Source organism: Neolamprologus brichardi, chromosome 1 (genome assembly GCF_056152115.1).
Source record: "Neolamprologus brichardi isolate AB-2024 chromosome 1, ASM5615211v1, whole genome shotgun sequence".
Taxonomy (NCBI): Eukaryota; Metazoa; Chordata; class Actinopteri; order Cichliformes; family Cichlidae; genus Neolamprologus; species Neolamprologus brichardi.
In genome coordinates this window covers 38972770-38990079 of record NC_142104.1, presented here as the reverse complement: position 1 = coordinate 38990079, position 17310 = coordinate 38972770, and the positions used below count along the sequence as shown (strand labels likewise).

General features: G+C 41.2%; 1 protein-coding gene across 1 annotated transcript in view; it reads right to left on the bottom strand.

The window, feature by feature from the left end:
• Positions 1-1927: 1927 nt before the first annotated feature.
• The window catches only part of LOC102780072 (Golgi apparatus protein 1), a 28487-nt gene continuing 13104 nt past the window's right edge, over positions 1928-17310 (bottom strand). Inside the window, exons 10-26 of the mRNA XM_087841780.1 lie at positions 16929-17030; positions 15583-15736; positions 12265-12402; positions 11933-12019; positions 11755-11817; positions 10965-11078; positions 10619-10707; positions 10382-10499; positions 8646-8738; positions 8391-8528; positions 7743-7866; positions 7518-7660; positions 7245-7346; positions 7022-7129; positions 6445-6565; positions 5880-5986; positions 1928-5662 (exon numbers count right to left, since the gene is read on the bottom strand). Coding sequence (XP_087697906.1) covers positions 5495-5662; positions 5880-5986; positions 6445-6565; positions 7022-7129; positions 7245-7346; positions 7518-7660; positions 7743-7866; positions 8391-8528; positions 8646-8738; positions 10382-10499; positions 10619-10707; positions 10965-11078; positions 11755-11817; positions 11933-12019; positions 12265-12402; positions 15583-15736; positions 16929-17030 — 1969 coding nt within the window. The 3' untranslated portion in view covers positions 1928-5494. The remainder of the gene's footprint in view (positions 5663-5879; positions 5987-6444; positions 6566-7021; positions 7130-7244; positions 7347-7517; positions 7661-7742; positions 7867-8390; positions 8529-8645; positions 8739-10381; positions 10500-10618; positions 10708-10964; positions 11079-11754; positions 11818-11932; positions 12020-12264; positions 12403-15582; positions 15737-16928; positions 17031-17310) is intronic.

Below are 17310 nucleotides of genomic sequence, written 5' to 3'. Positions count from 1 at the left end.
TGCGATGTCCTCCTCTCATTCAGTGAAGCTGCAGCAGGACAGTGCCAGATAAGTGCACATAAACACATCAAAGATCCAAAACCTGGACATAAATGTGGAAAATTAAAAAAATACATCCTGTGTAACCCATTTTCATTTCTAACCTGTCAAAAATGCCATGATAAAAGAAGTGTTCAAATTAAATTCAAAGTATATTTAGGAGTACTGTAATGATGTCTTTTTTCTGTGGCTCAGTTGAAGATGAAACATAAGTAGGATGCTGTAGAGTAGGGGTGGGGGAACTCCAGCTTCAAGGCCCTGTGTCCTGCAGGTTTTAGATGTCCTTGATCCAACACCGCTAATTTAAATGGCTAAATTATCTCTTCAACATGTCTTGCAGTTCTCCAGAGACCTGGTAATGAACTAATCATTTGATTCAGGTGTGTTGACCCACAGTGATATCTAAAACCCGTAGGACATCGGCCCTTGAGGCCTGGAGTTCCTAACCCCTGCTGTACAGCATCCTGCAATGACTCATGACTGTTGTTGAGCTGGCTGTCAAATACACTCGGTGCTCACTTACTTAGCTACACCTGTTCAGCTGTTTAACACAAATATGTAATCAGTCAACCACATGTGACATGGCTGTGGGAGTGGGTTAACACTGAGGTGGGGTGTTGGCGTCATCGCTTTACGGCAAATAGGTCCTGGGCTCCATTTAAGTATTACACTTATGTCTAGGTTAGTGATTTTACTTTGGTTGTCTGTGCGAATGATTGACTTCCTTCCTGAAACAGATTGGCAAACTTGACAGGCTGTATCCCCATTACAGTTGGGATAGTTTTTTAGCCGAGCTGGAAGCAGAAGAGAGTGGGCACTTGGACCAACATCTCTAAAGATGTTTCCAGAGCCTTGTTCAATCAATGCCACAATTAATTAAGGCTGAAGGCAAAAGGGGTTCCAACTTGGTACTCAAATATACTATCCTCACGAATACAGCAGGGACCTATTTTTATTTGCTTTTAACAAAGTTTTGCACTTTGTTGGCAGGTTTCACTTCTTGCCAGTCGGACTGCAAAGCACTTGATGCAGTGCTAGTGAAGTGGCTTGTGAGTGGTAAACTGGCACATCCTCAAAGGTCTCTGTGAAATGGCTTGTTGCCCTCTCCCTCTCCTCTTTAGAAGCAGAAGGATCAGCTCCAACAGTTGACACTGGATGTCAACTGTTGGAGGATGAGCAAGGATGAGCCTCTCTCTGCTGCGTCACAGCAGTCAGCTTCTGCAGAGGCACGAGGAAGCTTCTGTGTCAGTAAACATTCGTCTGAGTAATGCCTAGTACTGAAAGGTTACAAATAAACAGATTTTTACTTTAAACTACATGTAATAAATTTTATTCTTGGGCAGCAGTGACCGACATTTCATGTATGGCTCTTGCTGTAGGCATAATGAGCGATAAACCAGTGGGTTAGGCCACAGAGGACATGTTTATCTTTGGTCTTCATTCACTCACATTCAATTCAAATCTATTTATACAGCACCAAATCACAACAGTCACTTCAAGGTGCTTTATATTGTAAGGTTAACAACCCTACAATAAAAAAAAAAAAACAACCCAACAATCATACCACCCATTATGAGAAAGCACTTTGGCGAAAGTGGGAAGGAAAAACTCCCTTTTATCAGGAAGAAACCTCCGACAGAACCAGGTTCAAGGAGGGGCAGTCATCTGTCACAAACAACTGAGGGTAGGGGAAGAGAGACAGGACAAAAGACCCACTGTGGAAATGCAGTGTGGTGTAGATAAAGACACAAAGCATGTTTCTGAGTCTTTTGGAATGTGCAGGCTTCTTCAGCTGTGACTGTGTGTTAAACACAAAACACATAAGAGCTGTAACTTATTTGGTCTTAAAAAGGGACTCTGTCTGAGGCAAGGATATGAAAATCTGCACACATTTTTATTAAATCAACAAATTTTATCTGTACAGCAAAATCAAATCTCACAATGATAGATGTTACATTTTCATAATACATGGCATATTCCAAGAAGAACAAAACTGCACAGCGATGAAATTTGTCCACATGGAGACTTCCGTACAAAACTGGTTTTGATAGCGGTTTTTAGTTTTCTGTCAAATCTCTTATTCAACATCTGACTTCAGACACACACAGAAACAAAAAGGTTGTTGAGAAACGCTCAAAGCAGCGATCTGTTGTCTCCTGCCAAAAGATATTTTCCCCATTTCTCAGAGTGTGTTCACTTTTTGTTAATGAGCAGAAATCTTGTGCATTTGTTGCACAATATTCATCTTTGTGACTGCTTTTATATCACTCATGGGAAATAATTCACCACAAAAAGCTGCAAAGGATTTGTTTAAAAACAGATTTGGTTAATGTTGAAAAATATTTTAGAAATTAATAAATGAGGCTATGTAGATGTGACTTACATCAGATAAAGTGCAAAAGTTAAAATTTGTTACCGTTTTTAAGAAGAAAAAGGCTAAATGTTTGGATCTTTTCATGTTATTTAACTGCAAAGCAATGATTTGCATGGCTCAAATAAAAAAAGAAGACTCAATGATTCATAGTCACGGATTTTGATGTAATGTCAACATTATTTAGCTTTGATTGAGCTCTTTAATGCAAAATCTACATTAGGAGAACTACATAAAACTCTCACCCTGCTCATCAGTTGTCGTTTGGGTGGAAAAGTTACTGGACGTCTCCTTTACCTGGTAGGAATGACCCAGTTCTGGATCTCAGTTCTATGATGCAAAGGACACACCCACTGCAGCCATGACCAATACACTTTTAAATCACTACTACTTTTAAATGTATCAGTTTTAGACAGTGCTGGTTCATGTTTTAAGTTTAAGACATGACCCAGCACCGGAAACCACTGTGGTTTTGATAGACTGTAGATAAAAGATGGGCTCAAAGGGAAGCCCATGTGGAAACATTCTCTGTAGATATAGTTTTTTTTTTTTTAGACCAATACCAATTCTGATATTGTCAGTTTAAAAGTCTGATATTCCGATATACCTGCTGATATTTTTCTTTCTGATAAACAAAGCATAAACAAATTTCCCTAACATTTGCTGCATGTAGTTTATTTATTTACTTGTTTACACTCCCAACTCTTCTCAGGTCAGCAGGTTGTTGTGTTTGTGGCGCTCCAAACACATGCTGTCAACACCAAAGTTGCAGAGTGCCCTCTGGTGGACAAACTACAGAATGTCAACACTCAAAATACTCACTAGTTAAATGGTTGAAGGGTTTCTCTCCTGTTGGTACTTTACATTTAATTTATTGAGCATTATAAGTGCCAATACCAATACATCAATAGTTAATATTGACTGATATTATCAGTTAATATTAGCTCTAATACTTTGCTAATAGTCCACAAGGGATGACGTCTCATGATGTCTGGTTTCAAATTGCCAAGACGATGAGGATGTTTAAAATACTCCAGTCGAAACAGGATTTTACAAAACGAAGGGCAACATCCATCTTTAGTGGTTTTAATGGAAGTGAGTACCTAATGGTGTTCTCTTGTACATCACCAATGCCATTCAACCACATCAAATATTTGTGAAAAAGATTACTTTGACCACAACAGGGCAGTGCTTTACCAGCAGGCCTGCTGAAATTTGGATGGACGTGTTCTGTTGTTGAAGTTTAGATTTTAGTGGGGGAATTGTTCCTGTATGTTGCTGTCACTAGATGAAATTGGTTGTAAAGAGGCATACAGTGCTGTACAGTTTGTACAAAAGTCTGCAAACACTCCCCAACTATCCATCCATTTCGCTTCCGCTTCACTCCCCAACTAGTTGCAATTTTTTTTTTAAAGATTACATTTTATTTGTACTATATATAAATAAAATACATTTTATTTATATAGTGCCAAATCACAAAAACGGTCACCTCGAGGATCTTTATATTATTGTAGGTTACCTTACAATATAGAGTAAAACCCCAACAATCAGGCAACTCCTTATGAGCAAGCACTTGGCGACAGTGGGAAGGAAAAACTCCCTAAACTAAGTGGCTGTAAAATGTAAAAGAGTGTCACGCAGACCACAGACAGAAATCAACCACCTTCAAGACGTAAATGTTGCGTCTTGAAAAGTGTTGGTTTCAATGGTTACGTACAACTTTTACTTTAAAGATAAATGGGTTCCGTTTCCTGTTTGTGTTACACTTTTCCAAGTTTCACTACCACTTTGTGGTTAGCTATCAAGAGTTTGCAGACATGTTGGCAAACACTCTAGGCAATCGCAGTAATCGGCTAGTGACCGCAACACAAAGTAAGCTTTTGGGCCAGGACCTCATTGTGACTGCCAGTAACCTATAGAAACCATTCACCAGAAAGTCTTTGACTGGTGTTGAAGCCTATGACAAAGGCCTTAGTTACCCGCTCATTTCCTCAAGAGGTTTTGCTTTTTGCCTTGCTACTATGGTTTAACAAAAGTACCATCTTATGGTGCAAATGAGTATTGCATGAAAGGTACAGTCCAGTCCTAGTTCAGCTCTAGTTGACATCTCTAAGTCATAGCAGTTCTTTCTTCACATTCTTCTCAACATTTTAGTTAACTTTGGAAGGTTTTAAACCTTTTACAATTAGTACTTTTAAAGCTCCATCATACACAGCTGTACTTCTCTGCATGTCTCACTGTAGACTACAAAATCTGTATTTAGCTGGATTTCCAGGAAAAAAACATAAAAGATCAATCAAACTCAAAAGAAACTAAAACATCATCAGACAATAAATAAGGCATAATGTTAAAAAACACACAAACAAAAGTGCAATGAAGTTAGCATTTAAATTAAGTTTTAAAACCATGTGCGCAGGACAATCCAGTCAATGACAATATTGAGAGCAGCTGGACCTTCATTTCCAGTCAGTAACAAGCAAGATGGATCTGAACTGGTCCAGATGAAGGAAGAGAGGATGGGACTTTGTGACTGTTGAGAAAATGTTTCAAAGCAACAGGAACTTGTCAGAATTCAACCACAAAGTTGAACGACTCAGGCTGCTCCAGTCACTTCCAAAGAAACGGTTTCCTGTTGCGCTGCATGCTCCAGTCGCCATTAAATATCACAAAAATAAAAGCGTCAGGACTGAACCGGGGGGGAGGGGGGGGAGAGCAATTCTAGCCCCAGAAGCAACAGCCCTCAGTCACATCAAGAACAGCGCTTAGTTAGAAACTCAAACAAGATCCTCAGCAAAAGCAGATTTGTGGTTTTTTTTTTAAAAAAAAAACAAAACAAACATGATTGAGGAAAAACACTTGAATCAGACAGCCGGTGCTATCGCAGAGTTTGGAGATGTCCAAAGGGAGATTTTAGGATTCATCGAGGGGGTAACGGGGTCCAGAGCTGGGCACTGGTGTTGGCACTGTGCAGGCTGGCTGGTTACAGATCGGGCATCTGAGAGAGGAGGAGGAGGAAGAGGAGGAGGAAGGTAGGGAAAGGTTTAAGGACTCAGTTCTTTCGGAAGCATCGGGGCGCTCTGTCTTCTATCGGTCCTTCAGTTCTCTCGTCACTCGCTTGGTAATTCGACCGCACAGCAGCCCCACCAGGAACAGGACGCACACACTCAGTGCGATCATGAACAGGATGTAGTTCTTGGAGGGTGATGTCATCACCTGCACGGCCAGGTCTGAGAAACCTTCTGCTGGTGCCACCTATAGCACAGAGGGAGGGGGCTAGCGTCAGCGTTTGCCTGGATAGAGTGAAGTATCTTTACACTAATAGAATGATTAGTGCACAAATGTTTTGAGTTAACTCACAGCAACTACATTACGCAACCTAACAACTCTTCCTCTGATGCTACCTGTGTGTTGGCATCAGGGTGGAAGCTCTAGTCCCAATTGTCACTGTAATCCAACTCTTGATGTTTACCTTTGCAGCATAGCTCCACATGTCGATGCGGTCTTGAAGCCTCTTCTTACACTCAGGCTGAAGGCGAACTCTCTTGTCCTGTAACGCCTCCATCAGACACGACATCTCTGCATGGAGAGGGACAGAAAAATCTAGTTTTGGTGACCAAACACAGTAAAAAGAATCTCAGTGAAAGACATTCAAACCCCTCAGCCTCCTAGTAGAAGCACCTATGGTACCAATTTGAAAATCCTAGATGATCTCCGTCTTAAGTTAACGCATTCACAAGATTTTCAAAAAACCTTGACCTCTGAGGTCAATCTTAAAGTTGAGGTTACTGAGATATAAACTTGTTCCCTTAAGGTATCAATTTGAAAAACCTATGTTGCCTGATTCTTGAGTTTTTGTTGGCATGGTGACAATGATACCCCATGAGCCTTTCAGGCTGAGGAAAAGATGGACAAGCAAACTTTATTAGTAAACAGTCATTGATTGGGAAGCGGACTCTGATTAGAATACTTTCTTGGCTCCATCTAACCAGCCTGACAGTTTTGCACAAGAAGAAAGATTGTGTGAAAGCACCCACGTCGTCCTCTGCCCGGCGTGATGGCGGCACAGTGGTGTTTCAGGTCCAGAGCACAGGCTGTGTGGAGGACTGGGTCCACAAAGATGTCTGCCTTACTCTCCTTTAGCATGTTCAGGACTTCCTGCAAACACAAACAAATAAGGGATATGTGAGTTTTTACATTAAGATTCAGTGAGCCTTTTTTTGTTGCGGTGAAACCTAAACAAACACACCTAAACAAACAAAAACAAAAACATACAAGGTTACCTGAAAGTGTAACCAGTAGCTTTTGGTGGCTAATGTTAGACCTTTTTGCTAAGTGTGCCAAATTAGCTAATGAGAGTTTTCAGCCATTTTCCCTCCTTCTTCTATGATACTATGAATGAAAATAATGAGATCATCTAGAAGCAACAGTCACAGTGACGCTAATGTTTTCATTTGTGTGTTCAGACTTCGGCTCCTTTCATACTTTGAAGCCTTCTGAAACATACTGTACTAGTACAGTATTCTACACACTGTAAAATGTCCATGATATTTTAAAACCAACAGAAATCTGCTAATAATCAAGTTCATCTTATGTTGTACTGTGGACATGTACCTTTTTACAGGCTTCCTGTCTGATTTTAAGCAGGTTGACTTTCAGACACTCCTCCACCTGACCAGTCTGCTCCTGGGCAGCCGCCTCCTCTGCGCACAATCTGGAGATCTGCAGAGGGAGAAAAAAAAGGAGGAGAGAATTGTTCATTTGTTTGTCTTTGTGTGTGTGTGTGTGTGTGTGTGTGTGTGTGTGTGTGTGTGTGTGTGGGTGTGTAAGCACGTACTTCTTCTGAGCAGTGCATCTGCAGCTGTCGGTCCAGTCTGTAGTCGAGCGCAGACTCCTGGAGAATCACTCTGATCTGGTCTTCGCAGTCTGAAGACAATCTCTAAAACAAACCCCGGTCAGAAAACACACAATTTAACAACAATCAATCACCTTGTTATAGATTTTCGTCTTTCACAACACTGTTGAAAGGCATACACTACAACTTACAGCAAAAACAATGTCTGCCTGTATCTTTGAAACAAACACGACCTTAGTAGAGTTGTGCTCTAACCTGGTCAGCATATTTGAGTTTGAGGCAGGCGATGACCTGACCCTCCAGTTCACCGTCCTCGCTCGCTTTGTTCAGGATGGACTGGCAGAACTTTGGGATGTCGGCTCGACATGCCTTCCTCAGCACTGGGTTCAGACGGTAGTCTGAAGGGGGAGGAAGAGAAGGATGAGGACAGAGGACGCTACGGTCTTTTTTATGGGACTCTGTGTGGTTCTGTGTGAATACCTGTGTTCTGTGTGATCTGCCTCTTGGTGATCATCTGTTTACACTTGGGATCCATCAGCTCACTGTTCTTATTCTGCTTTAGACACTGGAGCACATTCCTGGCATCCGCTTCTGTACAGAAGCGCTGCAGGAGAGAGTAATGGTGTTTGTACAGATAATGAGATCTAGGAACATGCTGACAATTACTCCAAAAAGACCATAAAGCCATAGTTTAGTCACACTGTGTTAAACAGTTAATGTGAGGCTGTAAAACTGTACATATGAAAGTAAATATGCAGAAAAAGTAACTGAAAGGTAAACGTGTGCAAAATCACAGGAAGTCCAGAACGTGGGTCATGTGTGAAGAGGAATTAAGTCCATTTACTCATTTCAGGTTGTAAAACATATAGCTGCTTTTTGGTTTACAATTTATATAAAGAATATGTGCCAAGATTATAAAATGTAAACCACTGCTAAAATTAAATCAGTAGAGGTTTCCTATCAAACTATTTCAGCAGGTTTTGCAGCACAAAGGTATAGATGAGAAAAAACTTTAATAAAAGAGTGAGGTTTCACAACTCTCAGTCAAAAACACAGCACCACAATGACAGAATTCAGTCCCAGTGCTTTTCCCCACGATCTCCTCTCCCTTTTTCCTGCCTCCATCACCTTGATCATCTGTTTGCAGACTCTCATGAGCTGGTAGTCGAGCTCAGGGTCGCTCATCTCCACCTCCTGCAGTCTGAAGATCCGCTGGTGGCAGCGCTGGCTGAGCTGCTTCTTCTGCTCCTTCAGACACTCAATCATCTGAGTAGGAGCAGAGGGCCAGGACGAGTGAAGACGAGAACGATAAAGAGTGGAGGCAAACAGCAGAAAAGAACAATACAATGCTTCTATTCTTACACAACACTCTGCATTCCCTACCTGAGCGTTACCAAATGCTACGTTGGGACACAGACGACTGATGTCTGACTTGCAGGGCTCGTACAACTCTGGTTCCAACCGAATATCCTCGGACTGAATGAGAGGGAAAAAAAGGAAACTTTTGTGTTTTTCTTAGAAAAATTTTTACAAAACCAATTTTTGACAAAAGTAAGCCAAAGTAGAACCTGGTTTTACAGATTAAATGTCCCGTGGTGCTTTTCTGTATCACAGTTCACACAGTAGTGTGTTATTGTCTAGTTTTATAAATCCTAAAAAAGCTTATGCTTGAGGAAACACTAACTTTAATGCTGGTCTATAAACTGTAGGACTTAAGCATTACTTGGTGGTTCTATAGTGTCGTAGTTTACACATTCCCTTAATGAGGAAAAGATCCCTAGTCCGATTCAAGAAGGAGACACATGTCCCTTTTGGGTTGTGTCATAAAGGACATCTAGTGTTTAAACCATCTGCCAAATCAATAGGAGCAGATCTACCCACTGAACAGCCGGAAGTAGCTGTTTCTTATCGTGAGATACTGATAAGAAAAGTTCTTTCTTATAGTGACATTCCTGATCAGTGTTGACCAGGAAAGATCAAATTTGCAAGATTTCTTTCATATTACAGTAAAACTCCAGTCACCAGTGCTGCATTATGAACATAGACAGTAAAAAGATGGATTTATCCTCCTTGTGAAAAGTGAAGTTAATGCAGATGGGCCTCGGGTAACTCCCATGGCTACAAAAAGACTTCCAGTTGTAAAGAAGGATTTCTCTATGACCTCAGTAAACACTTCCCAGCTCATAGGTTTATAAGCTCAGCTCCTGGTTTCTAGCCATATTGAACAAAACATTAAGTTAGTGAATTGTGGAGGCTGTAAAACTGTAAAAAGAGTCCGATACGAGTCAGTGAAGTTCACATCTATTTATCTGGAAGGTTGCATGTCTAACCTGTTGCTAATAAGTAACTGCGGCAATCCCGGCAATAAATGTGCACGTTTATGCATGTTTTTGTATGTTAGAGCCCTGACTTCAGGTCAGGAAATTCGGCTTGCGGTAAGGAAGAGGAGGCTTGCGGTCATGTTACCTCTATGCCACACTAGCACCTACAAGTTCTCTTCTCCTCTGCCTTTGGTGTAAAACGTATGCGGCTGGTCTCTAGACACATACATAAAACATCTATTCAAGATGATGGAGCGCCCACCTGCCACTGCATTAAGTTTTAGTTCATAAGAATGCATCTGTTTGTTGGAACATGTCAATGCAATAACTATATTTGTTAGCGCAACACTATTTTTTTCTATTAAGCTACTTGTGTGTTTCATATATGTTTCAACGTTAGCTAATAGGTGTCACCACTGTTTTGACAATAAGGAGGCTTTTGACTTTTTCCCCACACTGCAGGTTTATTGACCCATCCATCAAAAATATGTGAAACTGTCTGTACATTTTTACACTTTCATGTTGGCAACAGTGTGAGGAGCAAGTTTACAGTCATTAGCTAATTAACCAAATTTAAAGATAATCTCGGCTGAAGACACTTCTATGTTGGCTTCACTTTTTATACCTGGATGCTATGTCCATTTTTATATACAGTCTAAAATTAAGTTTAAAGTGCTGAGATCAAATGACATAAGCAAAACATTGTGTTGTCATGGATACGTTAAAGGTTAGGTAACACTGTGGCTGTCAGACTGTCTGAAAGAAGTCTGAGTGTGTGTGCGTGTGTGTGTGTGGTACCATCTCCAGCTCCTCTACCCGCAGCTGTTTACGACATTTCAGAGACACCCTCTGCTCCCTGGCCTCCTGCAGCGTGTCATTCCTCACTGTGGTGCTGAGGCAGATGACAACATCCACTCTGCAGGGTCACACAGAGAGTCACTTATGTCCAATTAAATCAGTTAAAATGTTAAACTAAAGCTCAGCCTCAAGGAGATTTTGCACTATTCTCATTGGTTAGCAGTCATAGAGTCTCACTTTTTCTTGATGTTTGGACACAAGCGCAGAACATCCTCCTTGCAGGCCATTTTGAACTTATAGGAAAACCGGAAATCCTTCATTTGAATCTGAGAGAGAAGCACAGGGATACTATGGTGATAGTATTATCCTTTTTTCGTTTTTACTATTATTTGCATTTATTTCATTCTTGTTGTCACTATTGTGTAACTCAAAAACAATATTCAAATATTAAAGCTTCTCTGAGTCTATCAGCTCTTTGAAGATAAAATTCAAAATCAAAGACAAGAACAACAAGAAAAAGAAACTGGTATCACAGAGTGCAGAGAGAAACAGAGACGGAAAACAAAATTTCATGATCACTCACCAGCTGGAAGTGTGTAACCCCAACTGCACATTTGTCATTCATCTCCTTCTGGTGTTTATTCTGAACCAAACACTCCATCAGATCACCTGTGTCGATCTGGTTATCAGCTACATCCTGCACACACAAATAACAATGCAAACATCCAAAATGTTTCTATTTACGTGACATTCAGGGACAAAAACGCACAACACCAACACAGTGTCGTTGTTCAGTGGAATAAATTAAAATACTCCGGCTATACTCCGGAAAATAAATACACGGCTCAAAAAATGTTCCTTCTTACACAAAAGAACAGATACTGATCCTGTTGATGGGTTAAGGACCTCCTACAGTCTTGTCCAGCTCTCTAAAGTAATTGTCTCTCTTCTGGATTAACAACCCTCTGAGCTATTAAACTAACCAGATCAATATTCTAGAGTTTTCACTGACTTGATGCTATAGTCTAAATAAAAAGTGTTGCTTTGATTATTTTAACGTGTATATTCTTGAGGAGCCACACTGAATAACATTTATTTTAGTGCAAGCAACAGAAAAGAATGCATTAGTGTTGGCCAACCCATGTGTAGGCATGAACACAGTATGCAAAAAAAAAAGACCAAAAGCACTGTGAGCAACTGAAACATATCTTTACGTACCCTGCAGATCTTTAGCATTTGAGGTTTGAAGACAAAATGTTTTAAAGTCTCTTTGACACAATGCCCACTCTACATAACTTCACAAACGGGCATGCAACAGGTTACCGCCACCACTTTTCCCTCACATGTCCTAAGGTAAAGTCAAATATGCTCACGTGGCAGTGTGCCTGAATGACGGGCTCACAGGCTCTGATGAGGAGAGCGTCGATCTGGATGTCCTGAACAACGAAACAGACAGCAACGGGTCATAAATGTGGAGGTGAGACAAGAATTGCTTGTGTCAACACTGTTTCTCTAACAGCTCCTGCCTGCTTTCGGTTTAACTTTGCTAACCTCTGACTCCAGCTCTGTCAGGTTGCCCACGACGTCCTTGCAGCCGGAAACTAAGTCCTCCAAATGATCCTGCAGACACTCCAGCTCCTGGATAGGGGCACACATTCAGCAGCAAGAACAAAGGTAAGCATTTCAACCATTACTGTGCGGCAGCCCCTAATGTGTGAACCTCTGCATCTATAGGCCGGTTTACATGTGAACTAGACTAGTCCCAGTATTTTCCAGCCACAGGATTTATGACACTGTGTGCACATCAAAGGCCACAGGCTGGCAGAATGGCGTCAGAGAACTCTAACAGATATAAGCAGCAGTAACGGCCGCTGTGTGCTCACCTGTCCAGCATCTGTCTTCTCGCTGCACCACTTGCCGAGGTCGGTCATGCAGCGTTTCTGCAGCTCTGGGTCCAGCTTCACATCCAGCGCCCTCTGGTGGAGAATCCTCTGAACTTCCACCTTACAGTCCCGAGATAACTACAAACCAAAACATACATCACTGGTCACAAGGTTGTAACACACACCCATTCACAGTTTTCTTCTGTGAGGATCCATGATGGCGTGTGGATCTGTATTAAGTAGTTCAGTAAGTGCCAGGTTCTGATATATAATGAACATTATTGTCACAATCATTTGCCTTTTTTCCCCAACAGAGCTGCACAGACCCTGCTGGCAGAGAACACCCTTTACAGGGTTTTATGTTTGTCGTTGTAGCTGGTTTGTTATTTGTTTGCTTACATTCTCAGTTTGCTCAGTTAGTCTCTCTCTGGTTGGGGCCTTACCCGGACTTCCAGTTTTTATCATTATCATGTTATTTTGGATGGAGGAAATGGATAGCTAGTTATTTAAATTAAATTAAATGTAGATTAAACGGGTTTCAAAGGGGTATAAATTGTAAGCTATATGTAGCTCACTAGATTAAAAGGGGGTATTATGCATGAGTCATAGTTAAAAACATGGTTATCTTACACTGGGTGTTGATGTAGCCTCTCAGTTCATCGTCTACCTGATGCCTCTCACAAACAGAAGATTTAAACAGCGGTTGGTTGCTCTGAGATCATACAGAGCTGGCAGTGTGCAAAAGTCCTGAGCCATCCCTCATTTCTTTGTATTTTGCATCCAAAGTGAGTTTCTTCTACTTTTTTAAAAAATGGTCTGGAGCAACAGTTCTCCAGCCTTTCAGAAGATCTTCGTTTGACTTCTGCTGCTTTTCCCCTCATTTTTCATCCAGTTTTTGTACAGTCTGTTTTCAGAGGACTGTTTTTACTCCTAACTCCAGGGATGATGCAGTGTTCTGTCTATACAAAACAGACAACTTAGCAAGGGGCCAATTTGAAATTGTCTCGGAATGGTGTGAAACGTGTCCCTCAAAAAGCTGAGGAAACTAGTGGCAGACCTAAAACACTATCTACAACAGACAAACAATATAAGTAAGTCATGTCCTTAAACAAGGGGAAAAAAACAGCAAAGCACCTGAGAGAACTGTCCACAAAGACTAGACTGACTGACTGGAGAAGGTGGCCATGAATTTCCATTTATGTTTATAATACTTTACTGGACCAGTTTCCCATTAACTGTGTGAAGAAATAAGGGCTGCTCGAGGCTTTTGCATAGTACTCTATAGTACCAGTCTGAACCCTGAGCTTGGGATTGTTTGTACTGATCTAATTTTTTGGGGAACTTTGGAACTATACAACACAAAATAAGTAAAACCATATGACCTGCACTAAAGTACTGTGTTGCAGCACTACCTGGTGACCAAGAGATTAAAGCCCAAACTTGCTATACCAGCTAGGAAGCCAAAAAAAAATCCCCTCTGTCATCTTGTAAATCCTTATTTTCAATAATCTGTCATTTTCAGGAAATTTGATGAAAAAGCTAAAAAAAAAAACTGTTACATCCCGCGAGGCTGTGGGAGTGTGTGGGTGTGGTGTTGTCCTCTCCTCCTCCTTTTTTCTTGCCCCTCCCCCTTGTCTCTCTCTGCCCCTGCCGTCTCCCTCAGGAAGCAGCTGCTGCTCGTCTGCCCTTGTTTATCACCAATTACCTTCCAGAGGTGATATAAGCTGGAAGAGAGCAGCGCGCTGGGTGAGAAAGGCTTCTGGTGGATTTCCTCCGTGTGGTTCTGCACTAGGTGTTGGAAAGGGCCCGTTGTGTGTGTTTGACCAGCCCACTGTGCGTGGCTTCTTGTGAGTAGCTCTCAACTGAGCAGTTGAAAAATCTATAAAAACCTGAATTCTCCTGGTTACTCATGTACTGATTTACAATAACACAGCCTGCATTGATTGAGGTCACCATCCCCATTCACCGCAGACTCTGAATGTACCACGACACATTAAATCTCGAGTGGCTTTTTATCTCTGTGGAACGTTTCATGCTGCCTACAGTAAAACTCTATCACGAAGCAGAACTTATCTCTATTTGTAGAAAAAACGCATCATGCATGACAGCGTTTTCAAGACGGTGCTTTCAACCATGAGCCAATCTGGATGCACTGCTTTTAAAACACGAGGGAAGTTAAATCATCACAACATGGACTGAATATGAAGCACGATTTGAAGCATTTTCTTTCGCGCCAAGTTACTTTTCAACTGCTGTTTTTTCATTATTTTTTTTAAACTGATTAATTTTTATGAAAAATATTGATCTTCAGTGTTTATCTGTTTAGTGGCACCACTTGTTTTCCTGCAGCTGCTCAACAGTTTTAAGTTTTAATCCAAGCGTGTTTAGCTTGCCAAATGACTGTGCATTTACACACATAGTAAAGGCTTTTTTTGTGTGGATGTGTGAAACAGCTAAAATGTCCCACCTTTCTGAACTGGCGCTCAGACTGAAGGTTTGTGACACATGCATACACCATGATTACTGAGACCTTATAATTATATTAAATCAAGCTGTCAAGGGTCTTCTTTATAATCAGTATAATTACTCAAAATCAGGGCAAAGTGGATTTCCAACTCATTAATTTTTTGGAGAGAGAGAGAGAGTGATTATACAGATTTCAAAGCCAAGCAGAGCAGTCAGGGTTCATCATTTGAACTACTGAACCTGTGACTTAGAAGAAGGGTACAAGCCAGCACTTCAGTAGCAATTTGTGTCACGAGAGTGAACAACTAAACTGAATCCTGCTCCTAGATTAGCTTTCACAATGGATTTTAAAATGTGCTCTTGTCCTCTGAAGGACTTGCTTTTACCATCTATATACCAAAATTAAGAGCACTTTTGCATTAGTTTGGGTGTCTTTTAATTTTAGGTTCCTGTAGCGTCGGCAAGATGCTTAAGACCAAAAGTTTCAGATACTTTTCATAACTTAATGTAGAAACATCATCATTCACACTTTTAAACATTTGAAGTTCCATAGAAGTAAAGTTTGACATTAGACTGACTCTGATCATGCCCCGAGTTGTGGGGTTAAGTTTGATTCAGCCTTGCTCCAACCATCACCATTACAATCCTCATCGAGTTAACTCCTCACCAGGATCAGCAGGAGCTGATTTAGGTAAAATCAGAGTTCTTACCGGCTTTTCTGATTTCACCTGTTAAATTTAAAAAACAGAGTTATGCCTGCTGCTATGACCAAATATAACCCTAAACCAACCAAAATATTATACCTAAACAGCTTAGTGTGATCTAAAGTGTTTGCTTCTGCTGTCAACATACCCGTCTTCCCTGCTCCTCTGTGCGGTAGGCATGGCGATAGAGGCAGGAAAAGACAGCACCTGGTGGCATCACCTCATTGGTCTCGTTCCAGCCGTGTGTGTGGCAGAGGCGGGCGGCGTCAGCCTGACATTTCTTATAAAGGATGGGGTCCAGTCTGGAAGACAAAGACTTAATAGACACTAAAACACACCCACAAAACAGACCTCCTTCCAGTCCTGTTTCCTGCTGATTCAAGTCATTCTATTGTACAGTTTCAACTGTTTTTTTTTTTTTTTTTCATGTTACCCATCACTACTCCCAAAATCATCAGCCTGCCAAATTTTCTGATACACAACATGGAAAAAGTTACTGGGCCACCTGCGCATTACACCTACAGGAGCTGCTCGGGCATGAAATCCCACACCACAAAGCTCCCAACACTCAGTTTTTGCGCTGATGTTAATGCCAGAGGAGGTTTGCAATGCTACAGTTTTTTCAGTTGGCGGTTTTTACCCACTGTGCACCTTAGCACTCTTTACCTTACAATATAAAGCAACTTGAGGTGAATATGGCTGTAATTTGGTGCTATATAAATTAAACTGAATTGAATTGAACTGGAACTGAATTGATAGGAAACAAATGCCACAAGTTGACTTGCTGCCATAGTGCACTTCACCAGAGAACCATGTTTGAAGTCAGTGAGCTGTAGAACGACGCACTCTGCCACAAATGTATGTAAAGGCAGACTACATGGCTAGGTCCTTGATTTTATGGACCTGTGGCAATGGGACTAAAATCACATGAATTCAAAGGTTAAGAGGTGTGGCCCAATACTTTTGTCCATAAGGTGTATATAAATGGACAAAGTTTTATCCTTTCTGCTATAACAGTGCTACACAAACTGTATCATCAACCCTGTTGCATTTTGCGATGTGAAAACTCTTGAACTTCTGAAAATTCCTCTTGGTATTCATGTCAAATGTCCAAGATAAGACAGGATACAACACACAATGCTGAGATTAAAATGAACAAACCTCTTCTGTTTTCTTCAGACCACCTGGAACTAAATCTCATGACTAAATTAATTACCTTCACAAAGTCCTAATACCCTTATACAGGATGTGGGGAATGAAATGTAGTGGCAGGGGACGTACTAATAGCATTGGCTCCTGCGTCACAAGTAAAGTCACCCTCATGATCATTTCTACCAGGCCACGACGTCTTTTGTGTGCTGATAAAAAAAAGAGGCTAACTATCTAGCTGGACTTAATATAAACCAGGAAAACAAGCTTAAACACCAGAGAAAGTTCTACAGCTGAACAATGCCGATTTGTCGCATTCCCATCAGCATCAGCGGGCACACTCACTTCCAGTCTCTGGATATAAAATACTGAAGCTCTAACAGGCGGTGTTCACAGTCCTCCACCATCTTCTCTGTGTACAGATGCTCCATCAGGCATGACAGGATCCTGCACACCGACACACACAGACATACCAGCACATGAATCGGTGTTTACCAGGGAATCCGAAGAATGAAAAAAGGCAGATTTTGAAAGTAGGCGTCCTTCTCCTGCAGGTCTCTCTTGCTGTTTTAAGCCCCCTGTTTTAAACGTTAACAATTACATGTGATGCCTATGGGATAAACATATGCTGTTTTTTTGTTTTTATCAAACCCCAATCTGCCAGGTTAAAGTCCTACGTTTGAGCTATCGCCGCACTGTATCTTACCTGCGACATGGATATTTTCAA